Genomic DNA, 23,678 nt, shown 5'->3' with positions numbered 1-23,678 from the left:
TCCTTCCATGTCGAAAATAAAATTCAGGTTTGTGCAGTGCATTCATTTTGCTTCAGTTTATGTTCTCCTTTAGTGCAGATATTATTAATAGCTCTGAGTCATGTACGCATGTACAAATGATACAATAATGTAAGTAAAATATTTTTAAGTTTTAAAATAACTTTCAGCTTCATCATTCATTGCTAGTCTTTATTCAAGGCACTGTATTTGGAGTTAACAATGAATGCAAAATATAATTAGTTTTGCTTTTAATGAAGCAAATATGGTGGTGGTTTAGTGGTTAGTGGTGCTGATACTAATAACCCTTAACCCTTGAACTACGTTTGAATCCCAGCCGGTTCAACACAAATGTGGAATTTGCATGTTGTCCCAGTGTTTGCTCAGAGTTTTCCTTGGTAGTCTGGTTTTCTTCCACATCACGAAGATGTGTTTGTCTCCTTGACTGATCACTGTATATTGATCTGGTAAGAGTGGGGTGGCTTGTGATTGGGGATCTCCTTTTCTGGGGTTGACTCATATTTTGTATTGGATGCTATCTACAGCTAATATACTGCTTAAGTGTATTTAAAAAGTTGATAGATAACAGTGCTGAATTATCAGGTTATCATAAATTTGCATGTACTCCCTGTGTCTAAGTTAGTTTTCTTATAGCCTCTAAATCGTGACACGTGGCCTCAAATATATTTCATCAATTTTTGTTCCATTTTTGCTATTCTGGTAATCTTGGTCACATCTAAGTTTTTGTACCAATGGAGATCTGTCCTTTTTATTGACTTGGAAAGGTGCATAAGAAATTTTATTTAATTTCTTGAAAGTTGAACATCGATCCAAAGCATCCCAAAGCTAACCATGAATTTCTTGAGGAAGACATAATTTTTACAATAGTCTTTACAGTTGCCAGACTTCAGTATTGTTGAAAATCTGCAAACAATGCAAGAAGATTGAAAAACATTTCTGAGCTCTTCCCCTAATGGCAGTAGACCAGTGGCACTTGCATCTCCCATCATGAAGACCTTTGCGAGGCTGGTCCTGGACTTACATAAGTACATGTGTGGTAGGTCACCTGAACCTATTGCATTTTACCTATTGGACAATGATTGGAGTGGAAGATGCAATTATCAGCCCTGCTGTACAAGGCTTATTCTCACCTGGGCAAAGCTGGCAGCAGCGTGAGGCTCCAATGTCTTCAGTACCATCTATGTTAAGGGGGTAAGCACAGAGATATACAGGTGTATGAGCCTAAGGTGTCTAGGATACTGGATTATCTGTTGGGAGACCGCAGTTTGTGCCTCTGATATGGATGTGAGCAACACTGGAGAACCATCTCACTCCACTTTGCCCACCTCAGACTAAATATAACAAAAGGTCATGTCACTTGCTGAAATTCTCAGACGATTCTGTACTTATGGGGTGTATTGATAAGGGGAATATGACAGAGGAGAGGAGTCAGATGGAGAACTTTGAGAATTGTCAGCAAATTACTATCAGCAAATCAAGGAACTGATTATTGATTATCACTGTACCAAAGAGCCTCTATGCCTCGTCTCTATTCAGGGAGTGTATGTAGAGGTGGTGCACTTCTTCAAATACTTGGGGTAGGGGGGCTCTGGGGTCTACATCATATACAGTGTCTCTGTCTCTCTCTTCTGATCTGCTAACAGAGGAAAAAGACAGGAAAGGTCAGAGCAGACACCTTTTTGTTATGAGATTGCTGTTTGATAAAGTCATTCGACTGTATATTTGGGAGGGGTATGTTGGTTGGTCTTTATAATAATAATGATGTTGGTTTATTTATTTATTTATTTATTGCTTGTCTGTAAAAAGCCAAAGTTCCCGTGGGGACTAATAAAATTTGATGTATCTAGATGAGTTTTGAAAAGGTATACAATGCTAGAAAGGATAGACTCTTGAGGAGGCAAAAACATTTGCAGGTGATATTCATCGTTTTATTTTTTCAGTCAATTCAGTTAAAAAATAGACGGAAATAGTATATGAACATGTGCAAAAAGGGTAATGTTTCAGGGCATCGCAGTGTGTCTTAACTGCTCACTTCCAGAGGTGCTCAGATATATACGTAATGGTTGAGCTCGTGGTATAATGGTTTCAGATTGACACATAAGATCTCATTTACATAATTTATTTTTATCTTTGCTGTTGCTGATTAACTAATTTACGTATGGCCAGTTTTCTACATTGTGGCATTGATGCAGTATCCGCTTTCCTACGACATAAAGGGAGATGACTTAGTTTGAAATATAGACATTTTTCTTTGGAAAAGTATATGCAAAATAAAGATAATACCTCCAAAGTGTGCAGTATGGGATTATCTGATTTTAACTAAACTATTAATTAGTAAGTTTGCTAAACTGACTTAAAGAAAAGGAAACGACAAAGTTGTGCAGGCAACCGGTCGCGTGGTGAAATGTCATTGGGCCATTCTGCCGTGGTGGGCGGGATCCAGGGTGAGCGGCAGAAAGAACTCGCGATTGCTCGTCCGCCGGGACCTGTGAAAACTGCAAGTCCTGGCGGCTGCTCAGTCTGCAAGTCGATAGTACCTGGTTGGCGGGGCGCATTAGATACCTCCTTGTGTTGGCGGGGGGAGTGGCATTACGAGAACTGTGAATTCATTGGACACCTCACTAGAGGGAAATTGTCAACGGCAGCATGACAGCCCCGTTAAGTTCCAGTGACAGCAGCGACTTTTCTTTTATCTATGCAATTACAAAGATAAGAAGAGACGCAGCTTAAAACGAAATGGGAAAAGTGACGTTGCTCACCGGAATGCTGAAACCTTATTTCATCTTTGTGCCTGTCACGGACAACATGAGTGGAAGGCACTTTCTGGTACTTTTTCTCGTTTCATTCGTACTTTGCTGGGATATCCAAAACCAGGTGAGTGACAAACGTACATGCAGACTGCAGGGCAGAAATTCGGTGTACCAATAAAGGGGTGGAAAGAAGGAAATGGCTTTAATTGATTGTACCGTTCGCGTTTTGGTTTCACAGCATCCAATTTTAAATTTCCTTTCGATATATCCCTCCGCCCCCTTAAAAAGAAGAAGAAGAAAAAACAATCAAAAAGTAAATCTACAAAACTTCAGATGGTGGACCATGATGTCAAGTGTATACATATTTTGTGTACTGTCAACGTTTATTTAATATTGCTGGAGTACAATTAATACAGTGCACTTAAAAGAGCATATGACAGCACAGTACATTATACACGTACAAAAAAAATTCAACTTGAAAAAATTATATATAAAATAATGAATTAATACGATTTTATAGGACAGAGCTACTTTTGGGAATTACTGGTTTTACACAGTGGTGATTAGTACAACAGACCTTATTTATAGCAATGGTAAACAGATACTTCTCAAGGGAAGAAAGGGTCACCTATTAACAAAACTGTAAAAAAAATAAATACGTTCATATGCACATCTACTCTCTACAAAAATGTAATTTTATATTTATTGATACTTTTGTTCACTCTTGTTACCACAATGATAAACAAAGATTTATCAATTTATTTTATGTTACCTGCTGCCTACCCTTTACTTCACAGTATTTCAGAAATGATTACTCTAGTTCATGAAATGAGAAGTTTACCATCAGTGAAGTATATCACACACTTTGTTTGCTATTTGTGTATACCACAACTAATTTCATTAATAAGAATTTTTAAAATCGGAATTAGTGACAACTGCATCAGAAGCTGAGTAAACCTATTTTCATTTTCTATTGACATTTGAGAGGGTGGGTAGTGGGTTAACAGTTTCTTATGCTAATGAAGTGTGGAAAGCTTACCAAGTTTTTTGTCCGTGTTTGTTTTTCAGTACAGGTGCTTGCATTTTGTTTAATGCCATAATTTGTCCCTCAGTCTTCTTTTCTGTCTGGTTCATTACCTTTTACATTTAACATCATTCTCCTCTTCCTGGTCATGTTGTTTTAGTTTAACTGATTTTTTAAAATTTTGAAATATATACAGGTAGGTTCAAACAAACTTTCTATCTATGTGTTCACCATTTCCAAATCCTCTTTTTGTTATGTTTTACAATTGTTTAGAGAGCAAATGTGAAAAAAAGCATTAGTTGAATATAGCAAGTAAAAGTTGAACTTGAACGAGACACCCAGTAAAGTCTCTGTATTCTGAATTCTAACCTGGTTGTGCTCAAGGTTAATTTTAATTTTTGGAATAGCTTGCCGGCATGATAGTAGAAAATGGTCATTTTCAGTACAGAACACAAACATTTTATGAACACAGATGGTGATGTTGAGAGCAACTGCTGGAGGTATATAGTAAAAGCTTATTGGCTTACTAGGATGCGCTCAGATCGTTGCAAGGCTAAATTGGGTAAGTCAGCATATAAAATGAAATTGATTATGGTTTTATGGCAGCCTAGATTTCCAACACCCAAGGAGCATATTCTTCAAACACTGAGGTGTACCCCTGTTGGTCCTGAATGTGCACAATGAACACTAAACGGCTTCATTTATGTAACTCAAGTGGCATGAGTGCTGCTGAGCCCCAGGAGTCCGAGCAATGGACACCAAGGTGTACTGTTTTGTTAATTCACCCCACCTGCCCTTCTGAGGGCTCCATATGGGAATCAACTGGCGCTGATTATAGTGGAGCTGCTTTAATGGCACTGATGGTAGCTTTCAGCATAATAAGACGAGGGTTCCAGCTGTTATTGACAGGTAGTACTTTATTGCTGAGTTAATGCAACCTTTTCTGAGTCATTAATTATGAGAAAGAGTTGGTTTCATGCGCAGTGAATGGGATAAGAAATTGTTTTTAAGAAATGTAAATATTTTTTTCATTTCTGCTGTCTTCTCTGATTAGCAGTGGTTTGAACACTTGGATTGAAATCCATCTATCCACTCAACTTATATATCTTCTTCTCTCAGGTTAATGTCACATGGAGGCAGAACATATGCTTTATATTAGACACCGGTCAATGTGCAAGTCAATGTTTATTAAAAAAAATACCTGTCTGTTATCTAAGCATATGATTTAGTTTAAGGTTGTGGGTAACCAGAGTGTATGCTGACTACATATTATGTGAAGAAGGAACCAGTCCTGGAGGGCTGCTTGTCTGTCACTCATGCACGCACTTAGTTTTACACTGGGCTAATTTAGAGTTGCCTATTAAACTAACCTGCTTTAATTTATAGCAAAATTCTTAGAATTCTTCAACCTGCCCAGTGCATTACATAGTCACAGGTGGGCCAGAGCCTATTTCAGCAATAGTGGACAGGAGGTAATAAACAGCTCAGACAGGGTATCAGTCTGTCTCAGATGTCCACTTGTACACATACCCATATAGAGGGACATTTGTAATTAACCTAACACACTTGTCTTTGGGGTGTAAAAATTAAAAGCATTTTCTTACATGCATATGTTTAATTTTTTCCATTCTAGGAGAACATTTATTTGTCAATCTTTTAAAAAAAAAAGCATGTGTATTAAAAGCTGTCCTTTGCAGAAATTGCAAGAATATTCCTTAACACTTCATCAGTTAGAAGTTTGCTATATTGGTTCAGAGGGTTTACAATTCCCCACCCTACCCCCTGGACCCTCATTTTGGATATCCTCAGTATGTTATGTGTTTTTTGGGCAGTAAGGCACTAATGTCAATTCAGATGTTTGGTATACAGCATGCAGTTTCACAACACATCTTTCAAAAGCTTTTTTACCCTGCTTATTTCATCCCTGTAAATGCATTTTGTATTAAATTCAAAACTTTACATTCCTGTAATGCTTTTTCACCTAATCTTTTTTTATTTATCCAATTAGGTTGTATGGGAGCTTGAAAAAAAATAGCCCAAATTGTACTATTGTGCAATAATAATGGGCATTTTGACTATTTTATTTCTTTGGATATAACTAATATGATATCAAAAGCATTTCTGACTGGTAAAGTTCATATTTAATAATTTGGGTGAAATTCTTCATCATTTTTACAAAGATACAAGAGTCAAAAGCTGGTATAGTTTTTTCAGATGGAAGCTAATCAAGTATATGTATGCCACTACTTTGTACAAAACGGAAGCTAATCAAGTATATCTATGCCACTACTTCGTACAAAACATTTTTTGCAGTAATAATGGGCACTTTTTTCTTTTTTTTTTTTTTTTTTACTTAAACACATAGTGACTGAAAATGCAAGTTTCCAAAAACAGCTATTGCTGTTAGTTCCTAGATCAGTAGAAATTGTGGTAAACCCCAATTAAATAAAGAAGGAATAGTTGTGTAAGTTCGCCATGCAATATATGGATAGGATCTTTTTTGCAGCTGTTGGACTCGCTACTTCCTCCCACTTGTATCATTTGTATTTTTATTTTTCATGTAACAGTGAATGATGTTTTCATGAACAGGCTGATGATCAAGACTGTGAAAATGGAAATTTTGCATTTACAGCCAGTGCTTTAGGCATTTCTTACCTTCCCTGGGAGAAAATGCTAAACTTTTGCATAACACTTTTTACAATTTTAGTGTCTGGAAAAGGTGCACCTGTTTTACATGGGTATATTTAAATCATTAATGCTGGATATATATACAGTATTTGAATATGGAAATATTTAATTCTTGATATAGAGCTTAGTTAATGTGTTAACAACTGGGAAATTTATGTACAATGGATGTTTCTTTAAGGCAAGTAGCAAATCACTAATTTTGCATTCAAGGACAGAAATGAAAAAAACAGTTTCAACCAACTTTTCAGGAGTGGTTCAATTCCTGGGCGCATTGCCTTCTATCAAGTAGGCAGTGTTTTTTTTCTTGGCCTCGCTAGATTATTTTAGCAGAAGGACTGACCACCTTAACAGTGCTTGGTTTACCTGCCCAATAGTCTATTTCTGTCTGTCTCTGGGAGGTGTCTTAGATAAATGCTCATTCAAGGCACCCATCATGTTCACAGAGTGTATTTCCCTGGTTTTAAAAATTCCTCTATCCTGGACATATTAGTGATTGAACAAATTGTACAACCTAGTAATACAGTTTATCTTCACAATTTAGATAGGATTTCAGGTCAAGTGACAACACAGTCCCATGTATACCTACACAAAAGCAAATCTTAATTTGGCTATTGACTTGACAGATTACTTTGGAGCACCAAAGTAAGTGCTTAGCTTATGACTTTTCATTTTGGGCTATTTTTCTTGAAATTGTGAATACATCTGTAGAAAAAATGTCTATTACATTTTTATGCCCCTTTAGACTCATTTGTTTCCAACTTATAACAGAGAAATATTACACAGTCACACTACCCCTTCTTTTAAATTTTAAAGCCTGTCAATTTCACAGATAGTTGCAGTTCATTCCACCATTGACCTTGTAGCAACAGCTACTGCTACCCAGTTATTGATGAACTGGTCACTGCAGAAAGTAACAACCAATTATGGCTGATAAAACAGTTTATTAAAAAATAAAAGTCACAAAAGGGTGTCCAAAACAGTAATGTGGAAGTGGGCCAACTCAAGCACAGGAACTGCTTTTGTAATAACTCTACTACTTTTGTAATCACCGGGAAAATATAACTATTCTACAAAATGAAAATAAATATTGGAAAATATAATAATCTAAAATAATTGTTTGCTTCTGTTCTTTGAGATAATATGAAGGTCAAATTCATTAGCATAGTTGGTAAGTAATCATTTCTTATTTCAATTCCACACTTATAATAAAACTTTAAAATACACAAGCATATTTTTAAAAGGATAGCTCCTCTGTGACAATAGTGTTGGCTTTTCCTCTTGAGTTTGGAATTATGTTGCTTGGATTTAGCGGTGTCATATATTTATTGGAGGAAGAAAGGTTATAGATTATTCTCACAGAAGATGCATACATTAGTTTCTCTTCAGCTTGAAAAGGATCTTTTAACTTTTTTCCTCTGTACACTTTGGTCTTTTGGTTTTTTTAACCTCTGATAGACTTGAGCTGTTTGAGAAAATTAATCTCAAAATTTAACAACCTAGCCCTGCCCACTCATGCAAATTAAATATTAGTTTAATTAGTATTAGATGTTTGCAAATGTTTGCTGCTTGTGGGTGATTGGATTGTCATATGTTTGTGGAATCTGGCAACCCTGTTTTTTGTGACAAAATAATTAATTTGTAAAGGAATACGTACACTGTATAAGATTTTTGACCAAACAATTACATAGAGTCAAACCATTGTTGATCTTAGTGTGTCAATTTGAACTGTATTGAAATTGTTTTGTGCTTATGACATTTGATAAGCAAGCTCTGTGGACACATCACAAATTAATTTATCAAGTTTGTAAAAGTGCTCCTAACTTGGTTGCAGTTTTTTTCGCTTCAAATGGTACATGAATACTTTTCCTCTGTTGTTTAATGCATTATGTAATTCTCATGATCTTTGATATTTTCTTCTAGCTAAGTACAATATATTTGCTTATGTACATAGAAATACAGTATGCAAGACTATGGTAAGTTGTGTTACCTAATAGACACATTTACTAGGGATAGACACCAAAACAATTTTTCATTTTGTTCAGCTTTTTCTAAATAATATAACCACCTCACAAATACTGTTGGATTCAATTAAGTTTTACTCTATAGCTTTATTCATCTTTATTCATCTAATACACATGCACATAGCACTAACATTGTGTATTCTGTTTAAAGGGTAACTGCCTTTTGTGCACCACATGCTGGAATAACAGTGGAAAATGCACCAGGCTTTCTGTGTCAAAATTTTATATGAGCACACAAAAAGCGGCAAATGTACAAAATGATTTCTCATGTATTCATCCTGTGAATGGAGTGGCGCCTTTTCTAGTCCTTGACTTTGACTTTGCACTTGATCATTGCTGCCTTGCAACATGCCCTGGAAAAGTGAGTTAAGAAGATGGATGAATGGATATTTAGAAAAATTTCTTTTGAGAAATGGCACATCATCTGTATAGAATTAGATAGATAGATAGATACTTTATTAATCCCAAGGGGAAATTCACATAATCCAGCAGCAGTATACTGATACAAAGAAACAATATTAAATTAAATAGTAATAAAAATGAAAAGAATTAAAATAAAATTAATGTTCGCATTTACTCCCCCGGGTGGAATTGAAGAGTCGCATAGTGTGGGGGAGGAACGATCTCCTTAGTCAGTCAGTGGAACAGGACAGTGACAAAAGTCTGTCACTGAAGCTGCTCCTCTGTCTGGAGATGACACTGTTAAGTGGATGCAGTGGATTATTCATGATTGACAGGAGTTTGCTTAGTGCCCGTCGCTCTGCCACAGATGTTAAACTGTCCAACTTTACTCCTACAATAGAGCCTGCCTTCTTAACAAGTTTGTCCAGGCGTGAGGCGTCTTTCATCTTTATGCTGCCACCCCAGCACACCACCGCGTAGAAGAGGGCACTCGCCACAACCATCTGGTAGAACATCTGCAGCATCTTACTGCAGATGTTGAAGGATGCCAACCTTCTCAGAAAGTATATTCTGCTCTGAGCTTTCTTACATAGAGCATCAGTATTGGCAGTCCAGTCCAATTTGTCATCCAGCTGCACTCCCAGATATTTATAGGTATGCACCCTCTGCACACTGTCACCTCTGATGATCACAGGGTCCATGAGGGGCCTGGGCCTCCTAAAATCCACCACCAGCTCCTTGGTCTTGCTGGTGTTAAGGTGTAAGTGGTTTGAGTCGCACCATTTAACAAAGTCTTTGATTAACTTTCTGTACTCCTCCTCCTGCCCACTCCTGATGCAGCCCACTTATATACTGATGATTATTATTTCCAGGTATTGGTATGCAAAGTTATTTGAAATACCCATTCCTAATATGTACGTGTTCCACACCAGTGGTACAGTTTTTTTAGTTCCAAGTTCTGGGGGCACCCATATTAATTTTTTCCGATCCAATATTTATTTGTGGGACAGCAGACCTCTAACCTGTAACTTATGTCCAGAGGCATTCAAGCACAGTATACTAAAAATGTGCGATGAAGTGTTGATTGACCTTTTGGGTAAGTTGTTGGCACATATAACTTTAACATTGATGTTATGGTATAGCTGAAGGCTGTCATAACTGTTTTATGTGATAGTAAGACTTTGGACAGCTTGCAAATTATTTTAAGTGTGTCTGTTTTAAGCTTCCCATGTGCATCACAAATCCAAATACTGACAAAGAGATAACTTTCATTAAAATGGAGCATCTTTATTTTAAATAATGTGTTCATGTTAATTTAAAAAGCTTCCCTTGGCTACATTCAAAACGCTTTCTCCATGTTTATGTGCAGCAAACAGAAGATATTTCCACAAAACAATTTTTTTCGTTATGTGGAGACACCTTCAAATTATTGAGGTTTGGTGTTGAATTTATACTACTGTTTACAATCAAACTACATAGCCATGTGATCTCCATTTACAAACATTGGCGGTGCAATAAATGGGTTGAACTGAAGTGCTTGGAGACTAAACATGGCACTGTGATAAGATACCACCTAAATTTTCTGCTCTTCCAGATCTGCCCCAGTCAACTATTTAACTGCTGATTATTGTGAAGTGAAAGTGTCCAGGAGCAACAACAGCTACAAAGTGTTCGACCACGCAGACGTACAGAGCAGAGCTGCCAATTGCTGAAGCACATAGCGTGTTAAAAAATTGGCTATCCCGTGTTGCATCACTCACAGCACGGTTCCGAACTACCTCTGGAAACAACACCACCATAACAACTGTGCGTCAGGAGCTTCATGAAACAGGTTTCCATAGTCGAATAGCTGCACACCAGCCTAAGGTCACTAGGCACAATGCCAAGCATCTGCTAGTTTCATAAAGCATGCCACCATTGGACTCTGGCATACTCTGAAGTAATGAATCACACTTTGCTTTCTGGCAGTGTGATAGATGAACCTGGGTTTGATGGATGCCAGGTGAATGCTACCTTCTGGACTGCATAGTGCATACTGTAAAGCTTAGTGGAGCATGGTTAATGGTCTTGGGACTTTTTGTCATGGTTTGTACTAGGCTCTTTGGTTCCAGTAAAGGATATTATTAGTGTTAAAGCATACAAAGACATTTTAGACAATTGTGCACTTCCAACTCTGTGGCAATGTTTTGGGCAAGGCCCTTTTCTGCTCTAGCATAGTTGTTCCCCTCTAAACAAAGCCAGGGCCATAAAAACATGGAGTAAGTCAAGCCCTTACCTCAACCCTGTTGAACACCATTGGCATGAGTTGAAATTTGGTATTCGGGCCAGGTCTTCTCGTACCAACATGAGAACCTGACCGGACAGGTGCTCTTCTATCTGAATGGGCACAAAATTCCACAGCCATACTCCAAGATCTTGTGGAAAGCCTTCCCAGATGAATGGAGTCTGTTATAGCTGCAAAGTTGTGAGCAACTCTATATTAATTGCCATGTTTTTGAAATGAGATATCTAACAAGCTTATGGTGTGTTGGTCAAGTGTCCACAAACATTTGGCCATATATGTGTGTTTTTCTTTTCTCTTGTATAGCAGATTTTATCATAGGCCTTACTTAAGGTAAAAATCACGTTTGCAGGCTTTGTGATTTATTGCATATCCTAACTAAATATTCTTGTGCATTTCTAGTTGACAGGTGTCTTAGATGACTGCTTTTGTGACATAGAAAGCATTGATGTTTTCAACAATTTCAAGATCTTTCCCAAGATGCGGCAACTTATAGAAAGGGATTACTTTCGATATTATAAAGTAAGTATTTTTTGAGTCATTGAAGATTTGGGGATATTGTAGAAGCTAATTTCCCTCAAGAAAATAATATTTTTTTACCTTGGAATTTCATTAACCACAGAATCATGTGCCTGCTTTTAAATGGTAAATTTCATAAAATATTTTGTTACAAATTACCACTTTTAGTTAAAAGGTTTTGCACGGTGTCACAAAAAAGCTAGCACTTTTTGCATGCATCCTTGGACTGCATATGAGATGTAATACATATGTCCTGGTAATGGCATAGAGTCAGTACAGTATTTAAAACATTACAATAACTAGATGAAAAAAGACTTTAATTGTTCTGATTTTCTTCATGTTTACATAATTGTACATGCCATGTTTACAATGATGCTGTTATTATAAACTTAGCTAGGTGAGGTGATGATGTTAAATATATAATTTACAGAAAATGACTAATAAATCCATTATTTTTATAATTCCTTACACACATTCTCTCTATTTTTTAAAAATTTTCCCGTGATGGAAAATCCTGTCCAGATTAAAAGAAAGTCTGGACCTTTAGGGTCCAGATTAAGAGGGTTCAAATGTATTGTAAAATAACCATCCATAGTACATTTCTGAAAGTTTTTTTGATGACCGTTTTAAGGGGAATTCCAGTCTTGAAAATGTTGTGAAACGTTTAACTTATATTAAAGCAAAACACTTGAACTAGACAAACAGAAATGGCTAGCAGATTGCATAATTTAAAAAATGATTTTTTTTTTAATTACATAGTGTACATGCATCATCTGTACATTCTGAAAATTTAACTTTTATATAATTTTTTTAAGTAATGCTATTTAGTTCTGATATAAACCAGGTTAAATTATTGTCATTATGTATTTGTTTGCTTTCATTTCTCTCATTTAGGATTATTATAGTTGGGCCCAATGTTTGTTTTTTTTTTTTTTGTCAGACTGCAAACTTTTAACTTCATATGCAAATAATGAAATCTGGATAGATTTGTTAAGCGAGAAAGATTTTTGGACAAATCCCAGAAGAGTGAAACACAATCTGTAAAATGTTTTCATGTTCTTTAATTAAGGAAAACTTCAGTTCTAAAAACATTTTACAATTTCTGCTCACTAGAGAGTGAAAGTATAATATTCAAATTCAGAAAATCTCGTTATATTGAGAATGTTTGAGTTGTTTACCCCTCCCCTATTAGTAGTTCATCCTGCGTGGAAACTTGATTATAGATCTCTGTGAAGAGTGCTGCATAGAAGTTGATAGCTGCAAGGTGTTTTCACGAACAGCTAATATCTAGCTAAAGATGTTAACATAATGATCTCAAACTGAGTTAATCCAATGCAAATGTGCATAGAGCTGAAGTCTTTCCAGGCCAACTTTGAATCACCTTTTGTTCTAACCAATGTGTTATTGGTACTATGGTAAGAAAACTAGAATACCTGTAGGACTGTCCATGCAGACATAGGGATATAGTTAAAAATCCACAATGATGATAATGCCCAATTGTGGCATTCAGTCGCAGGATGCGGGATTAATCAGGCAGTAATGCTACCCACTCCACCACTGTATGGTCTGCTATGCAGTTTTCTTAGCAGCAAATAATCTTTTTGCTCTGAGTTTAATACACAGTTTTTGCTGCAAGGGTAGGAAAGAGATATTAATAAAGGTGGATAGCAGATTGTTCTCAATAGTGAGGCCTCACATGTAAATATTTTAATTATAGAATAAATTTAATCCATCCAATTATCCATTTTTTAGTATTGTTTATTCCAGTTCAGGGATGCAGGGTCCATTGTCACAGAACAGGACACAAGGCATGAACCGGCCTTGATGAAACTACTGAAGGTCATGCATAGTCACATACACACTGGGCCAGGTTATAATCCTAAATTTAGATAACATGCATGTTACATAATATTGGTAAAAAACTAAAGTACCTGAAGAAAAACCCTTATGGACACTGGGAAGAAATTGCAGGTTCCAAAGAGAAACTGGTTGGGAACAGAATTAATTTTGAATTTTCTTTTAGTAAATATTTAATGCGTTTTAATTATTGTTCAAGATTTTGATCACTCATGCATTTTTGAAGGGGTTTTAAAAGAATGCCTTAGTAATTTTGATAATAGCTTTTTGTGTCTCCCTGTGACAGGTGAACCTGAAGAGACCATGCCCCTTCTGGCCAGATGATGGGCATTGCTCTATCAAGGATTGCCATGTAGAGCCTTGCCCTGAGGTCTGTTTTTTCATGGTTTTATGTTTAATGGTATTTCAAAATAAGATTTTGTTTGGTTCAGATATTCACAAGGATATTAGATGTTGATTTTTATTTTTCTAATTATGTCCCCATTCAGTGTTTTCCCCAGGTAGTGCTGACAGAGTGGCAATATAGCTACTTCATATTTTTGTCTAGCAATTCCTAATACAGTAAATTAAAAAAAAAAATCTTGCTTTTTTAAACATTGTCATCTAGAATTTATTGATTATAATTTAATATACATATAGAAATGACCCAGTGAAAGTTTTCAAGAGAATATACACCGTGGATGAGCGAATAGTGTCCAGCTCCACCTTTGAGTTTGTGAGAAACGATAATGAACAGAAGCACCGTAAAAGTCAGAGGTTCACACCCAGCTAGCAGTAAAAGTTGAGTTCTGGTCATCACCAGTTGTTGGACATCTGTCTGCCCATGTGCTTGGTAATAGATAGTCATTTCTTGATGTTAGGACCAGATTAACTGTTACTCCACAATTCAAGAGCTCAAGAAGAATAAAGTTATCAAAAGATTTCCAAGAAGCGAGAGAGAGAGAAGTAAGGGCTTTTCATTGAGTGCTAGTGCCAGTATTGTGGAGTTAGTACCTCGAAAAAGTATCCTCAACTGGACTGGATTAAGAAAGCACATAGATGTCTCTAGAAGGTACTGTACATGTGGGGTGAGAAAGGATACAGACTCACAGGACAGATAATACAGCCAATCAATCAGTCAGTTGATAAGTAAATAAATATTAATTAATGAGTACATTGGGTGGAAGCATTGACTTGTCTTCTAGCAGTGGTCTGAAAAGACCCACAGAGAAGCTTCTTAGCATCTGTGATGAAATGAGCCTGTAGCTAAAACTGTTCCAAGAGAGTGCCTCATGGAGGGGATTTAAAACTGAAAGATTTTCTATTTATGGTGGTGTGCTTTTTCAAGTATGTATTTCTTGTTTTGGTTATAACAGTATATAGTCCAATATATAATTTATTAATTTGCTTGTTTATGATTTTCTATCCCTCAATACCTTTGTCTTCTCCTTTTATATAAGTATTGAATTGTTAAAGATATTTATAATTTTACCCATCCCTTTTGGAGAAACTTTAACACAACAGAAAGTAGTAACAGCATTGTGCAGATTTCTAATGTCTGTTACTCCACTATTAGCTAAAGCATAGGACATTGGGGAGTTGCACAATTGTTTAGGATAGACATTAAACTTCTCCTCTTCATATCCAGTTTGTTGTTCGCTACTTTATATTTTCTCTAACACACATACAAAGTGCTGTCAAAAGGATTGTTACCTTTCTGTACTAAGTTGCAAAAACAATATAGAGCATAAGGAGTAACAAATCCGAATCCATAAAATTCTTTATATGCTTACACATCACATACACTTTAATTTTCAGCAGCAGGATGAAAAGCAGAAATTTACATGCTTAAGCTAGTCCCTTTATTAAGTAATAAATCCATAATATCTGAATATGCATTGTTTAAAAGGGACAGCTCTCAGATTTATCACACAAAAAATTAGTAGTACATATCGATTATTGTACTAAGTATATAAAGTAATCCCTTCTCGATCACGGGGGTTGCGTTCCAGAACCCCCGCGATAGGTGAAAATCCGCGAAGTAGAAACCATATGTTTGTATGGTTATTTTTATATATTTTAAGCCCTTATAAACTCTCCCACACTGTTAACATTATTAGAGCCCTCTAGACATGAAAGAACACCCTTTAGTCGAAAGTTTAAACTGTGCTCCATGACAAGACAGAGATGGCAGTTCTTTCTCACAATTAAAAGAATGCAAACATATCTTCTCTTCAAACGAGCGCCGTCAGGAGCAGAGAATGTCAGAGAGAGAGAGAGAGATAGAGAGCGTGACAGAAAAGTAAACAATCAAAAATCAATAGGGCTGTTGGGCTTTTAAGTATGCGCACGCGATAAAGCAGCCGCAAAGAAGGGAGCAATGTGAAGGTAGTCTTTCAGTATTTTTTAGAGTAGCGTCCGTATCTTCTAGGCAAACAGTCCCAGGCGCAGAGCATGTCAGAGAGAGTGAGAAAGACCGAGAAAAGCAAACAATCAAGCACTGCTCGGGATGCACAATGTATATCATTGAGGAGTTTTAGTTAATACGTAATACATGCTCTGATTGGCCAGCTTCTAAGCCATCCGCCAATAGCGTCCCTTGTATGAAATCAACTGGGCAAACAAACTGAGGAAGCATGTACTTTAAATTCAAAGACCCATTGTCCGCAGAAATCCGCAACCCAGCGAAAAATCCGTGATATATACTGTATTTAGACATGCTTACATTTAAAAGCTGCAATGGAGTGAAGCCACGAAAGTCAAAGCACAATATAGCGAGGGATCACTGTAGTCCTAAATCTACCTGATAGTTTGTGTCTTTAATTTCCTCTTGCTATATTTTGTAATTTGATGTTAAATAAGCAATGATTTTTTATATTTTTCCAAAAATCTTTGACATATCAGAAAAGCAGCAAAGAAAATAAGGTATTCTGTATACTGTTCCCATAATGTGCTAGATTTACTATGATGGGAAAAAAATTGTTTGGATGGTTTACTTGCACCAGTTTTTGCTGATCATTGGCTAGTGTTTATTTTCATGTTATTTATTATGGTTTTCTTGTTTCTTTTTTCAGAGCAAAGTTCCAGTTGGAATCAAAGCTGGGAATTATAATAAAGTAGGTATCATCATTTTACATAAACAGTCTGACATACCTTAATCTCAAGGACATTATGATTATACATTATTCTCTCAAAGAAACCAGTAACATTCCAGAGTAATATTGAAAGTGGTGTCAGATAAAAAGTAACGATTTAACTCTTGCTGTAGTGATTTTATATGTCTTTCTAGTTGGTGATTTTTATTTGAGTAGTATCAGACAGGAGGTAACAAAGCTATGTTGTGATTGGCCATTTGAATTGTATAAATAGGTTTAATTGCTTTTTTTGACACTTGCGGCTTGATTTGAATCCAAGCCTTAGTTGACCAAAGGAAGAATATTATTGTTAGTACAAAAGAGTTTATCCTAATAAAATGAATTTGCTTAAGCCATTTACAAAACAGTTACACAGTGTGAGTTGGATATGGGAACATTATATGTATCCTTTCAGGCTTTAACTTTATAGAGTCTACATAACCATCTCTTTCTCACAGCTTTACAGACAGCTTAGTAATCTTTGTTTTATTCTGAACAGTTTTCTGTTAGTGTATATATTGTTTCTAATTAAAGCACTTGTTATAAGTACAAAGCAAAATTCAAGGTAAAAGATTGTTTTTTTTACCTAGATTTTGGACATATATGTAGCTCTAGGTGAACTGTTCATCATCACATACATAATTAATTTTAGCTCCTACGAAAACAAAGAGTAGAGAAATTGAAATGTTGCCAGTGTATGTGAAAAATAGTAAATATAGCTTTTCCAGCTGTAATTTTATTTCTCTTAAGAAAATTATTAATTGTTAATTTAATATACAAATCTATCAAGCCTTAGGCTGTTACACTTAGAAGTGCTGTTTCAATATATATGCTGTCAGTCTGAAAAACTGATAATCAAATATTTTAGATTGCTTTTCATATACTGTAATTCACCTATGGTGAAGCAAAAATTGAATTAAATATGATGCCTGTTTGTGTAAAAATTATATTCTAAATAAGAGTGAACGTGAGTGCTTAAGTGGCAATGTCAAACCACTCTGTTAGACTTTATGAACAGACTACAGGAATGGAAATAAAGGCATACATCTTAGAAATATTTGAAAAGGTTAATGCTGAAGTTAGAAGCCAGTGACATCTGAAGTACCTTACAAATCTGGATTTCAGGTTGATGATTACAGAGAGTACAGCCAAGAGAATAGCTTCACATAGAATGAGACTAGGAGGGATTCCCATTGGCATTTGTATTTGACATTATATCTTACAGTATATTATATGGATAAAATGGTTTATTCATTTTGGACCTTTAGTGTCCATTGTCTCATATTATGAGTATACTCTTGTAATTAAGAGGTAATACCACAATTCGTGGAACAGCAAACACTGAGACCACAGTAGAACACATTTTAAAATAATCTGGAGACAATATTCCAAAGTGGAATACATTTGAAACAGGCATCTTAATACTGACAAGATCAAATGCTACATGCAGATAAAATATGCAATAATTTTTTAATACAAAAAAGGGGGATACTGAGCCACTGGAAGTAGACTCTGAAAAGGATTCAGTGGTTTACATTTTCACAGTGCACTCATTCCCCATACAATGTGCAGTTTACAGATAACAAGGAAAGTAAAATTTTGCAATATGTTGTAAAAACTGTTACATTTAAATCAATTAGGTGTTAAGAACTTTTTTTAAATTGATAAAGTTGGTCCTGCAGATTTTTTTCACTTGTATGTTAATTCCATACTTGTGGATCTGGTTGAAATTAAGAGATCCATTCAAGATATATGATAAAGCATTGATGCAGACAAAAAAAAATTCAAAATCAAAAACCTTGACAATCTTTTAAAGTTCTGATGGAGCTTAGCAATTAACTAAGCAAGTAAGCTTGATGGATTGAGTGGTTTCTTCTCATTAATGAAATGTGTTGTATTGTTGGCATGCCAAGTTTCTATTTAATTGTAACTCTGTCTTTCTGATCTGTGGAAAAAGACTGGAACCTCAATTTAGCTTTTAGCCTTAGGAACCAAACACATGCTACACAGCTCAAATCTAATTTCCTGTCCTTACCTTAATTTGCTGTGGTTGCAGAGGGTGTCCGCATAACTAATCAAAATCCACATGTTCAGAAAACTATTTGTTTAGGCTCCTCACAGTGAGTAAATAAATACGTTAGTGTTGCCAGCTTATATAGGGGTAAATAATGTCCTTTGAAACATTTTTCAGGCCACTATCTCTATGAAGTTGTATTTGTTTAATTTGGGATTTCAATCAATTATAAATGAGTCTCTTGTTCATCGTTAACTGTAATAAACTGTTTTATAGTATTCAGAGGCTGCAAACAAAATGAAGGAGATGGAAGACTGTGTGCAAGCAAATCAACTAGGGGCTATAAACAGCACACTGAGGTAGGAACTCTTCTATAAAATCATGGCTTTGACTTATTCGCAGTAATTGGTTTCAAATGAGTCTCAGGTAACATGTTGTTGGGATTTTTTATTTCACCATAAATGTCATGTACATGCTTACATGATGACTGTCATGTTGTTTATTTTTTATTTGTATTTACTATTATAAATTACATATTAAAAAGGAATATGCTACAATACCTTATAATGGAATATGCTGAGGTTTTGGGATGAGTTACTAGCATTCAACACCAGCATATTAAATATGAAAGATATGAATGCCTTACTTAGGGAGATTTACAAGAACTGGACATGCAAATAATTATTTATTTTGGCAACTAAAAATGTCTCATAGGGATAGGATTGTTTTCAGAAATATTGAACCTAAGCATGATTGTTTTGTTCACTGGCAAATCAAATGAATGAAGTTGCATTATTTTCTCAACCAACTTATTTGAACACAGCACTTACACTGAACCCATTTTTCAGTGATCATTTAATCTAACAGATGTACCTTTGAGATGTTACAAGAAAAACTGAAGGATCCTATACAAACATAGTAAGAATGTGCAAACTAAGTACAAACAATATTTTGGAACCTGGCTCAGTGCTTCTCGTTCACATCTGAGCACATTCCATTTTTGTTCACCAGTACGTTTTATTCTGAGATGGTTTATTTAATATTTTACTAAAAATACATGTCATGGGACATTGTGAGCATACGACTGTGTGACAAGAGTAACATGATATTTCTTGATGGACTTTTTAATACAGTTTGCTGTTGTCCAGCATTGGTTGCCATAGATGCCTGTTGTATAGGAATTTTTTTTTATCTCCATTCTGCATGAAAACATTAAATTGCAGGTTTTTCCTCAGCCATCAGTATAAACTATATGTGGTAAATAACATATACAAAATATACTTTTGGGTGGAGTATTCATTTAAGTAAGTGTTTGGTGATTAATCTTCTTTGTTATGGTTCATGTAAAACCTGAGTATTGTTTTCAGTGGTTTAAGAGTTTAAAATTTCAAAGTACAAGTACACTTTGAAACATACAACTACAAATAAGGAAAGATCTCTCCAGGTTGAAAAATACAATTGCAGATGGAAAGAATACTCCAAAATTAAAAACCATAAATCATTAATTAGCTGTTTTTGTGTTTTGTATCTGTCCTCTCATCCATTTTCTGTACCTGCTTAACCAATTCAGGTTTGCAGGAGCCTGAGCCGCCTTAAGGCAGAAACTTGCTTTGGACAGGTCGCCAGGGCATTCTCATGTAAGGCCAATTTAGGCAGACTTCATTGTTTCTTATTTTAGTTTTTTTATTATTCTAAAATTTTTTTTGTTCTATATATAAGGATTCCTTAGACTTATTTATTATACACAAGTATGCACTTGATAAGAGATCTCGAAAAGCTCTTTTCCAATATTTCTTTATCTAATTACAGTGTACACTAAAGGTGTTTTGGCTAGCTGTTCGTTGTAGTTCAGGGTCTACAACACTTTTTAGTCCATAAAAGAAAAGGTTAACTTTATATTTAATTAGCTCTCTCATGAAGTTGTGTCAGATTAATCAACAATGGAGATTTGAATGTTCATATTAAACGTAACTACATGTGCATACTTCAAATATATTCTTACTAGCTGCATGTGGTCATCAGGACAAAAACAACCCAAAGTCTCCCTAGCAGTTTTGCTATATTTGTGAACATGGAGGGGTGTCCATTAACTTTTTTAAGAATTGCCCAGTGCAGAGGACGTGGATCCATCTGTCTTTGCTGCCCCACTGACTTTTGTAAGAAGATTCTGGTGATACCATATCTTAGCTGTATCACTGGCAGATTAGCCTTATTTGTCTCGAGAATATACATGTAGGTAGTCGATGTTTTTAGGGAAAACTTCAAGCCTTGCCCTGTGTTGCTGAGGTGTTTCACTTGCACGTTGTTGAGCTGCAGTGATTATTTCATTTCACGTTATGTCTCTTCATCTGTGTCATTAGCAAGACGTTGTTGCGCAGTGGCGTTTGCTGTATGCAGGTGTTTCGTAGTCTGAAGTGATGCATGCAAGCGCCGAGAAATGTAAATGTTTATGCCTGTGCCATCTAGTGGCTGTAGTTGAGCATGAGCAGAGCGGACTGCTGCATACCTATAGGAGATACTTTAAACTAGAAATTACTAAATTAGTTACTGTGGAAAAACCTAATGTGATACAAGGACCCCTTTCCACTTTTTATACCACTTTTTTTCTCTTTTGCTTTTATGGGTTTTCATATAATACAAGCGATTTAAAAGAAAAAAAAAAAAAACATAACTAGTGATGATTGATAGACTCGGTAGTAGCCATCTTAAATACTGTAATGCACCTTGGTGCTACTTCAATGCTACAGCAAATGCTAGCAGTCAATGCTAGCAGTCAAGGAATAATACAGTGCATGCGGAAAGTATTCACAGCGCATCACTTTTTCCACATTTTGTTATGTTACAGCCTTATTCCAAAATGGATTAAATTCATTTTTTTCCTCAGAATTCTACACACAACATCCCATAATGACGTGAAAAAAGTTTACTTAAGATTTTTGCAAATCTATTAAAAATAAACAAAAACTGAGAAATCACATGTACATAAGTATTCACAGCCTTTGCTCAATACTTTTTCGATGCACCTTGGGCAGCAATTCCAGCCTCAAGTCTTTTTGAATATGATGCCACAAGCTTGGCACACCAATCCTTGGCCAGTTTCGCCCATTCCTCTTTGCAGCACCTCTAAAGCTCCATCAGGTTGAATGGGAAGCGTCGTGCACAGCCATTTTAAGATCTCTCCAGAGATGTTCAATCAGATTCAAGTCTGGGCTCTAGCTGGGCCACTCAAGGACATTCAGAGAGTTGTCCTGAAGCCACTCCTTTGATATCTTGGCTGTGTGCTTAGGGTCGTTGTCCTGCTGAAAGATGAACCGTCTCCCCAGTCTGAGGTCAAGAGCACTCTGGAGCAGGTTTTCATCCAGGATGTCTCTGTACATTGCTGCAGTCATCTTTCCCTTTATCCTGACTAGTCTCCCAGTTCCTGCCGCTGAAAAACATTGCCACAGCAGGATGGTATTGGCCTAGTGATGAGCGGTGCCTGGTTTCCTCCAAACGTGACACCTGGCATTCACACCAAAGAGTTCAATCTTTGTCTCATCAGACCAGAGAATTTTGTTTCTCATGGTCTGAGAGTCCTTCAGGTGCCTTTTGGCAAACTGCAGGCGGGCTGCCATGTGCCTTTTACTAAGGAGTGGCTTCCGTCTGGCCACTCTACCACACAGACCTGACTGGTGGATTGCTGCAGAGATGGTTGTCTTTCTGGAAGGTTCCCCTCTCTCCACAGAGGACCTTCGGAGCTTTGACACAGTGACCATCGGGTTCTTGGTCATCTCTCTGACTAAGGCCCTTCTCCCCCGATTGCTCAGTTTAGATGGCTGGCAAGCTCTAGGAAGAGTCCTGGTGGTTTCGAACTTCTTCCACTTACGAATGATGGAGGCCACTGTGCTCATTGGGACCTTCAAAGCAGCAGAAATTTTTCTGTAACCTTCCCCAGATTTGTGCCTCGAGACAATCCTGTCTCGGAGGTCTACAGACAATTCCTTTGACTTCATGCTTGGTTTGTGCTCTGACATGAACTATCAACTCTGGGACCTTATATAGACAGGTGTGTGCCTTTCCAAATCATGTCCAATCAACTGAATTTACCACAGGTGGACTCCAGTTAAGCTGCAGAAACATCTCAAGGATGATCAGGGGAAACAGGATGCACCTGAGCTCAATTTTGAGCTTCATGGCAAAGGCTGTGAATACTTACGTACATGTGCTTTCTCAATTTTTTTATTTTTAATAAATTTGCAAAAAAAGTAAACTTTTTTCACGTTGTCCTTATGGGGTGTTGTGTGTAGAATTCTGAGGAAAAAAAATGAATTTAATCCACGTTGGATTAAGGCTGTAACATAACAAAATGTGGAAAAAGTGATGCGCTGTGAATACTTTCCGGATGCACCGTATATGAGACTGAACTAGTTAGATTCTTTAAAATTGTTCTGTTTTTCGTTTGTAGTTATTGCATGAGTGTAACTGGGGCAACTTTATTTAGTTTTTTGATAATACCTCACTTTTGTAGGAAATATGTAACATATGATATTCCATCACAGCAGTCAGTTATGATTGAGGCAGCAAAATGCTGTCCTGTCATGGAAGAAGCTATAGGTAAAGTTACATGAAACTGCATTCTGGATGCAGCAGGTGAAGTAGTTTAGCTTGTGTTAAAAAGGACACTAAAATGGTTATTTTTAAATGTATTAAACTGATAAAACATTAGAACATTAGACACATTCTAGTCACCTGTCATTATCACTGAGAAACCAATCTACCTATTGCTTATTGTGCTGATTGTTAAAAAGCTCCAGTATGTGACAACATTAAGTCAAAGACGACAGATTCAATAGCATATAAACAAAATCAGCAACACATAGTCCTCTAGGTAGTACAATTGCAGATCAAGGAACAAAGCAATTGGACAGACAATGCAGTCCTAAAATACTTTGAAAGGTTAAAAGACAGAATTGTACATGCTAATCAAACAGAAAAGGAAAACAATGTTCTTT

The 23,678-nt window shown here is 36.2% G+C and overlaps 1 protein-coding gene across 3 annotated transcripts in view; it reads left to right on the top strand.

Annotated features, from left to right (window-relative positions):
- Positions 1 to 23,678, top strand: part of ero1b (endoplasmic reticulum oxidoreductase 1 beta) — a 98,494-nt gene that overhangs the window by 29,771 nt on the left and 45,045 nt on the right. For 2 of the 3 annotated variants that reach the window (XM_039737762.1, XM_039737760.1), the window contains exons 2-5: positions 11,587 to 11,706; positions 13,847 to 13,930; positions 16,614 to 16,655; positions 18,964 to 19,046. In XM_039737762.1, coding sequence (XP_039593696.1) covers positions 11,587 to 11,706; positions 13,847 to 13,930; positions 16,614 to 16,655; positions 18,964 to 19,046 — 329 coding nt within the window. Of the gene's footprint in view, positions 1 to 2,494; positions 2,893 to 11,586; positions 11,707 to 13,846; positions 13,931 to 16,613; positions 16,656 to 18,963; positions 19,047 to 23,678 lie in introns of those variants that run through there. The other variant, XM_039737761.1, reaches the window with a different exon arrangement.

Source organism: Polypterus senegalus, chromosome 16 (assembly GCF_016835505.1).
Source record: "Polypterus senegalus isolate Bchr_013 chromosome 16, ASM1683550v1, whole genome shotgun sequence".
Taxonomy (NCBI): domain Eukaryota; kingdom Metazoa; phylum Chordata; class Cladistia; order Polypteriformes; family Polypteridae; genus Polypterus; species Polypterus senegalus.
Note: the sequence above shows the minus strand (reverse complement) of the source record. Positions and strands in the feature narration are given on the sequence as shown.